We start from the raw sequence: 8544 nt of genomic DNA, 5'->3' as shown, positions 1-8544 counted from the left end.
AGATAGTCTTTGTCTTGTTCTAAACCTTCACCTATTTTAAAGTTGTCACAATTAACTTGAAAAGTGCATAGATAAGCGTTGAATTTTTTTATTTCTCGCTGATTTATAATATTTATTGACCATTGATCAGACATTGTTAATTTATACAAAATCAAAATTTATCGAAAACATGAGCGAGACAAAACACGTCTTTCCTGTAACAGCGTCTAATAAAGAATGAGGTACAATGTCTAATGCGTAATATTATTATTATAATTTTTGAAAGCCAAGAGGTGTTGTGTCAATTAATGAGTCATCACTTTGTATTATTTTTCGTTTCTTGTAGGCCATCTTGAAAGTCTTTGATACCCTTTTTCTCGTAACAATATCTTTGGTCTCTGTATCCCTACCGATCTGGTCATACGTGAGCTTAATTTCTTTGGTTGGATCGTGTATGATGTCATTCATGGCGGAGGCATTGAGTACTAGGCTGTTTTCGTAGTTTAAAGTGAAACCTTTGATTTTAGTCACCTCTTTGCCCTTGGCTGTTTTGTAAAAATAACTTTTAGGACCTGTACTGAGCCATTCAACTATGTAGTCATCTCCAGGCAACTCATCACTCCAATCGCCCAACATTTCACCTGTTTCGACAGTGTTTAGGCCATCATCAATGTAAACAATGGAGTCTGTGTCGAAGTAGGCAACTGCTTCTCCTAGCCTATCAATCATCTCGTACAGTCTTAGACGAGCGTTACTGGTCGTAAATAATGCCACAAAAATATTCGTATATGTTGGGTCTTCCACAAACACGTCTTTATAATCGTAAGAGACTTGTGCTATATTATCATTAATAAATGTGACGTTTGTTAAATTTATTTTATCGTTCATCAAAACTTCGTACCATCTTTTAATGTCCACAACATACTCTGTCTGTTTCATATTCATTCTTTGGCCAAATTTACCCCATAGACTATTTAGGCATATTTTAGCGACTGCTCGTTTACCGGGATTTGGGGCTATTTTAGATAAATCGAGCTCTATGTCCATCTGCTCTTTTACAGCCCGAGCGTACTCTTCATTTGTGGCATACGTATGTGGACTAGTTTCTAATTTGATCTTCATAAAATCTTTGACATATCCCTTGAACAAATCTGTCGATGTTTGCTCAAAATGCCACACCTCGTGAATTTTTATTATTTTATACCCTTTTTCTAAGGCCTTATTAATTTCTAGAGTTGTCCATGTACCCCTCAGCATTCTTTCCGAGTCATCATGATCACAATTTTCGCAATCTTCCAAGACGCATTGATTACACAGTGGAAACATTAATTTGTCAGTTTTGACAGGTAATACAGGATGGTATAAATCAGTAGGCGGTAGTATTTGGCAATGTACTAGACCAAACCAATTAGGATCGTATACTTCAGGTGCATGTATTTTTGTAGGGTGGCCAACTGGATATTGATCGTAATATTGTACGGTTGGATACAGTGATACAATATCTATGTATCTGAGCTTTTTCCCAGTCACGTTTAGTTTTATGGCGTTTGTTCTACCGCCAAAGAATGCTTCACGAGGCTTTAAGGGTTCAATAAGTTGAGGATCTGCGGCGTTTTTACATTCTTTGGATTTTAACCACTCACATTCCCACATTTCTACCAAGTTGTACCCTGCTTCTTTTATTTGTTTTGATCGTCTTATTGTTCTCTCGTACAAGTCACTCATTGTCTCATTGTTGACGTGGTTAACTGTGTCGTTCTTAAAGCATTCTGGGTGGCCATGCCAGAAGCAACCGTGGTACTGGTACACAGTATTTGACTCTTCCGAGAAACCATCAACTTTTGCACCGCAAATTGTCACTTCTCCGCCATTAAGAGCATGTTGGACGTTAGAAAATTGATTGAGCCATTTTATTGATGCCCTGCTATATGTCTCCTTTATCTCCTGCTTTACAACGCCAATGGTGTTTGTTCGAAGATATTTAGATCTATATATGGCCATACACACACTGGCAATAGTCAGATATTGAAATGGGTCTATGTTTGCTATTTCTAAAAATTCCTTGCGAAATTCCAAACACCCACGTCGTAAAATATCAACATCTGAATCGCAATAGGTATGGAGCTCTTTCTGTAACACAAAGTGGTCATTTTTATGCTCATCGTACCATTTCTTAAAATCAGATCTTTGTTTTGTTTTCATTGTGTTGGGTCCATAATACGCAATATCTGGTAAGCAGCCTTCGTAGTGAGTATTTTCAGGAGTGTTGAAAAAGTGAGGAAAATAGCCTTTCTTTAATTCATGCAGACCAAAAGTTTTAGGAAAACCGGACAGGGGGCCGGCTACAAAATTAGAGCTGTCTATTATTTTCAGTTTAAGAGCCTCGACTTCCAAAAGCATAAGTTTTGACCCGTTGTAGATAGTGTACGGCTTTATCGTGTTTTCCACGCAATATTTTAAAATGAAATATGAATCGTATGATTTACTATTGTGGGCTATCGCTGTATAATTTCTATGTTTCTCGGAAATTAACCATCTACAGAACTCTTCATTGTCTTTAAAAACAAATTTATGTCCGCCGAAATCCTGCGCAATTACAAGATTCGGTACATGAATGCCTGTATCCTGCATTGCCTCGTAATCAAAGAAAATATATCTTTCGTTGTAAGAGCATTTCATTATTTTTTCTTCAGAGAGATTGTTACATATACAAGGGTCTTTGCAACTTTGTGACTGTTTGTGATTTTCTTTACAGCCTGAATTTATCACGCTTGATCTGTTATTGCAAGTACAGGCTACAGTACAAACTCCTCCTTTGGCTGGTTTTTTCATCATGTAACACTGATGCGTAGCTATTTCTACAAAGGTATTACAGTTTCTGCACATGGAGTAACCGCATACATGCTCCTTATCTCTCTTGCATAGTTTATTACATTTGTCACATTTAAATACTTCTTTGCAAGCTTCTGTATGGTTTCTTAAACATTCATTGTTGTAGCAATAACGGTTACAGTCCTTGCACAAAACTTTGCTTTTTGTAGTCAAGTCATGCTCGGGATGTTTGCAAATCGTACAAAGTGGTGCTTTCTTGCATTTGTGTACACGGTAATGACTGTAAGGGGTATCACACTTCGCACAATAAAAACGACTACCGTAAAGACCCTTTAAATTGTTTATAACATCAAAATGATTCCCGTTTTTATACAAATAAATCTTGGCTGTTTTTTCGGGGCCCTCGTATATGATTGTGTTGAAATTTTCTGCACAAATAATCTTTATCTGCACATCCAATAACTCCTCTGCCTTCTTAAAATTATCCAACGTAAAGCCATCGTTATAACAACCGCCCAACAGGTTGCAAAGTTTTTCGGCCAAATCAGTCTGCAATTTTCGACCTATACGTATGCTATGAGCATCGCTTTTGATCAATTTGTGGCCCAAAATCTCGTTTGTGACGTATGTTAAGCCCACTATAACTGCTCGAGCCCCGCATAAAGTGTCGGTATTTTTAATCTGGGTAATGCTTTTCTTGGTGCGACGGTCCTCTGCCAAATTTATAATTTTATGTCGGCCGCTACCCCTAGGTATCTTGAAAATTTGTATATCAAATATAGTATCTTCGACTTGAACCGACTCGTCAGAAGTTACAATGTTTTCGATTTGAGCCAAGATATTATCCGTATTTAAATCTGTTTCAGTACCTGTTGATATGGGATGTTTAAAATTTTCATTACGAACAATTATACGAATTTTATCCCCTTTTTGAAAGCCGGCTCCTTCTTTAGCATCCTGTATACCTTTTTCTAATATCTTTGCTAAATCAATATTTAAATTACCTTTGCACTCTTCATAACGTAATTGAAACGAATTTAAATAAGTGTTAAATTTAGAAATAAAACGTTTACCTGTGGTAATTAAAGACCAGACCATGATGATCGCCTTGAGAACAACAACAACAACAACAACAACAACACTGGACACTAACAAATCACAACGTTCACAGTGAAAGTTATAGCGTGACGTACTCGTTGAAGGTTGACAGCAGAATGAACAGGGCTTCTATTAGGGCGTTCTTTTATACCTCTTTGTTGACCTTGAAACGTGCCAAATATTAGTGATTTTGAAAAACTAGGGCGAGTTTGTTTAAAGACACATCACTTAATAATAACATAACATTCAATTATTACATAAAACTGCTATTTGTCCTTATCTGTGTTATAGATTTAAATGAAATTGAAAAAAAAAGTTTGCCGTATGCATAGCGAACTCCCCTATTTTGTGAGTTAAATGGACTCGTCCAACAGTACCAATACCTTAAATATGTTTGGATAGGTGTATATCCATCCCGATGACTAACATATCCCTGTAACTATTCTGTATAAACTTATATTTTTTGTTACTTATTATCTAACATTTTAAGTCGTAAATATATTGCAGTTTAGCTAAAAATCTTTTTCTTTACAATTCTAACATAATATTTGGCTTTGAACACATGTTACATAGTAAATAGAATGTTAGCTTCTTCCGGGAATTTGATAAATAAAAAACATATATTTTTTACAATTTTTATTATTACTCGTAAATACAAAACACATCTTTTACACTTTTTTTTTAATTATATACAGATACAAGTTTAGATATTAGAGTTTTTAATTGTTGTAAGATATTTTCGTTTGGGCAAGGCACTCCAAATAGATTCCAGTTAAATTGTCCAGCGGCCACAACTTTTCTAGTAAATTCATTAAATTTATAGTAAGTATTTTGACGGAAAAAGTAAATATGGCCATCAATCCATCGAAGTGCAAGAGAAATATCTTCAGGTATTCCCGGAAATATGTCTTTTATCCAGCCTCTTCTTACCTCGCTAGTAAAATCATTAGAAAATTCTATATATGACATATTGTTGTAAAATGTATAGGATTGCCCGGAATTTGATTGAAAAATAGCATTGATGTGGGCCTTCTTGGGTATATTAAGTGTAAAATTATCAATATATTGAATGCTAGGAAAGGATGCTGAGAAATATTTGTTTGGTGGCACAATTGTAACCAAATCACCGGCTGTTGTTTGAAAAATGTGTTGTAAAGTGTATTGACGTAATTCTGCAGGAACATAATCAGCAAGAAGTTCAGGCTGAGATGGAATAATCATTTCGTTCAAGTCTAGTTTCCATATAAATTTATCGCGGGCGATATATAATCGGTAATTTGAAAACTCTGGAGCAGTGGCTAAAAACATAAAATCTGGAACAATATCACACAAATTTTTCGGTTGCTTACTAGGCCTTGGTCTTGTCGAACTAGTTGTTGGTCTTGACGTTGTCGAACTAGTTGTTGTTGGTGTATGTACCGTTGTATACCTTGAGCGGGTCGTTTGCTTACGAGTTGTTGTTGTTGAGCTAGTTGTTGTAAACTTTGGGTTTGGAGCATAGGTATTGTTAGGCCCACATAGATATTGTATTGCGTTTATATCATCCTTATGTAGACCACTAATCTTATGCTGATACATACTATACATGACAGCACTTTGTGTTCCACTATGACCGATTCCAAGAGCATGCCCAATTTCATGAACCAGTACCATAAGAAAACTTATACGGCCTTCAGGTATAGAGTCGTTTCCAAAATGCCAGGGCTTCGTTATATCTAAATGTATCTCTGTACAGGTGTCTGCGGGATGAGGAAAGTATGAATGTCCTAAAGCAGCACCTCCAACAAATCTAGTAGGACATTCGGCATCTCCCATACAATTTGCTCTAAAATGATGAGTTCCCCTAACCATAGTTATGGTTATATCTGGTGGCTCTAGCGTAGGATTTGTAACCATTGTGAATGTTAAGGTTGAAACATTTTGCCACGTCTGAAATGCCATTTCTGCGTCTTTTTGGGCCTTGGGCGTTCTTTGAGGAAAATACCATCGCAGGTGTTGTTTGTGCCATGGAGAAGCCACTATAAATTCGTTATCACTGTGGTGACAACGCGGACGACGCATCAATTTGATTGTTGCATTATTAAGCAAACCATCCACTGGTAAATTATACTTTTCTTGAAAGTTAATTATCAAAGTAGAGAAATCTGTACTATTATCGATCTGTTCATATTGATTTAGATAGGCAATAGCGTCTTTTTCCGAGAAATCATTGCAAAACACGCTTGCGAACGTTAGCATAAAAACTAATACGTCTATTCCCTTCAACATCGTGGCTGCGAATAATTTTAAAATATTAAGTAGCATGTATATACCCGGTTATTAGTATCTATTTGTTTTCAACAACGTTTTAGTCAGTAAGGTACTAGGGACATCTAGTTACTGTACTTTGTACTTTAAACAAAGAATAAAAATATTACAATATATTTTACTATTTTCTACTTTATATTGTTATATGGTACTAGATTATGTTCATCTTAAATTGGCTTAGTCATATAGACGCGAATATACCAAATGTGTATGCATTCAACGATGAATTACCGGTTGGACATTTCCTTTTAACACATCTCCCACGATATATAGCCGGAAACACGTGCACTTTGGAATTCTAGTTAATGTGAGATAAAATATATTCACACGAATGCCGGAAACATGTGCACATTCCGGTCTAGTTAATAATTAAGCCCGGCATGTGATGCATAAATGAATAGTCTTACGAAATATTGCGCAACATGGTTTAAGCGTGAGTTACGTCATAACAGCCTGTCTATTTAATGAACGAATACGTTTTGTACTACCAGTCTGCAGTCAACATTGCGAAAGTAACAACGGTTGTTTGTGCCCGTCAACGTTTACGAAAAGTAACAGTGAGTGTTTGTGCCAGTCAACATGTACGAAAAGTAACAGTGGGTGTTTGTGCTACAAGAACCTTGGCGATAAGGTGTTTGTTTGTGTTTGGGCTACAAAAATTAAAAACGTAAGTACTATTTTATATATTTTTTAGAGGTTTCATAGAACATTTTCTTCGTAGGTAGGTCATTTCAACAATGGGTTTAAAAAAAAACAATTACTTTAGAACATTACTTTTATTTATTTATTTCCTAGTATCTGTGCTACAGCAATAAAAATGTTTTTACGTAACTCTAGTAGAGATTCCGGAGCCTCCTCAAAATATGCTGCCGTCGATCTGTTTTTCTTAAAATCGTGATATATATCAACCATTTTTCTGTCTTCATCATTTTTACGCATGAACATTCCTTTTATCATAGTAAATTCTATTTGATGAGGTAGATGATGTTTTGTAATTGCGTCTGTTGGATCGTATATTATTTTATTATGCTCATTCCAGAAATGTGGTGTGATTGTAACTCCATTTGAGTAAAACTTTGTACCTACTACGACCTTTGTTGTTATTCCATATTGTTTTGCGACTTCATGCAATATTAAACTAGTCGGTAAACACGCGCCTGCGTAGTTGGCCCGAATAAATTCTTGCTCAATACATGTCTTAATTAAGTTTAACTGAATGTACTGTTTCATAAGATTGGCCATACGGCGATGTGTCTGCTTTGACTGTTATTCGATGAATGAACGCTTGCTGGTATTACTCAGAGTGTGTTAATGATGAAAGTGGTGGGGGTAATCAAGATTTTTTGTCTGTTTACAACTAATGTAATCAAGTTGACTAAAAGCGATAAATGCACCACTTTTACATTGATTCTTATGGAAGAACAAGCACAAATCTGCACATTTCAGAGGCCTTTTGAGCATAATGTTATACCATTTAATCTTCCGTCCGACCGAGGATATAACTTTGGTTGTTTACAGCTAATGTACTCAATTTTACTAAATGCGCTAAATCCCACACTTTTTTACATTGATTCTTATGGATGAACGTGTACCTTATACCCTAATTCAGCACTTTATTCTGTTTCAGATATTCCTACCGTTCACGCGTCGTTTAGATTCCTCTGGTTATGTGACATAATGTCTTATGATACAATATGTGAATCTGAAAAACCTTGCAGGTGTAAACGACTATTCCAAATGAACAATTGGAACGAAACTAGAACTGTGTCCATATCATGTGACACACGTCACTATTACGAAGAATCAAAAGAAGAAGCTGAGCAACGGTCAAACCACTAGGTTTGTGAAAAAGGGACGATTTTGGTTGGCATATCCTAATCGCTTACTAAAGATGGAGGAAGCTTATCCAGACGTGCTTTTTGGATACTAATGTAATGTAAATAACAATATTTGTACATGTCTTTTTTTTTATATAAAGGTATCACAGTGTTGTATGTAAAACTTGTATTTTTTTTAATTATTTTTATACTTTCTGTATTCGTTTCTTGGTCTCTGTCTTAATATAAAGGCGTATAACTTGTGTATTTTTATACTTTGTGTATTCGTTTCTTGGTCTCTATGAAGGTGAAAGAAAAACGAGGGTGATTAGGAGCAGAGGGTAGCAGAGGGTAACAGAGGGTAACAGAGCGTACCAGAGGGTAGCAGAGGGTAACAGAGACACACAGAGGGTAGCAGAGGGTAGCAGACACACACACACACACACACACACACACACACACACAGTACGCGTTCGTAGGTTAAGAATAGACGCTATCTTCACGTTGCGTA

General features: G+C 36.0%; 2 protein-coding genes across 2 annotated transcripts; both read right to left on the bottom strand.

Annotated features, from left to right (window-relative positions):
- Window positions 1-249: 249 nt before the first annotated feature.
- Window positions 250-3909, bottom strand: LOC140431121 (uncharacterized). Its single transcript, XM_072519043.1, has one exon. The coding sequence runs from the start codon at window positions 3907-3909 to the stop codon at window positions 250-252; it is 3660 nt and encodes a 1219-aa protein (XP_072375144.1).
- Window positions 3910-4590: 681 nt separating this feature from the next.
- LOC140431120 (matrix metalloproteinase-18-like) lies at window positions 4591-6177 on the bottom strand. Its single transcript, XM_072519042.1, has one exon. It carries the CDS (start codon window positions 6175-6177, stop codon window positions 4591-4593), a length of 1587 nt encoding a protein of 528 aa, XP_072375143.1.
- Window positions 6178-8544: the final 2367 nt, after the last annotated feature.

This window comes from Diabrotica undecimpunctata, unplaced genomic scaffold (assembly GCF_040954645.1).
Source record: "Diabrotica undecimpunctata isolate CICGRU unplaced genomic scaffold, icDiaUnde3 ctg00000568.1, whole genome shotgun sequence".
Classification (NCBI taxonomy): Eukaryota; Metazoa; Arthropoda; class Insecta; order Coleoptera; family Chrysomelidae; genus Diabrotica; species Diabrotica undecimpunctata.
The sequence above is the reverse complement of the archived record's forward strand: the minus strand, read 5'-3'. Positions and strand labels throughout refer to the sequence as shown.

Excerpts from the sequence above, each read along its gene's own strand:
- LOC140431120 (XM_072519042.1), bottom strand. The coding sequence starts at position 6,177 with ATGTTGAAGGGAATAGACGTATTAGTTTTTATGCTAACGTTCGCAAGC.
- LOC140431121 (XM_072519043.1), bottom strand. The coding sequence starts at position 3,909 with ATGGTCTGGTCTTTAATTACCACAGGTAAACGTTTTATTTCTAAATTT.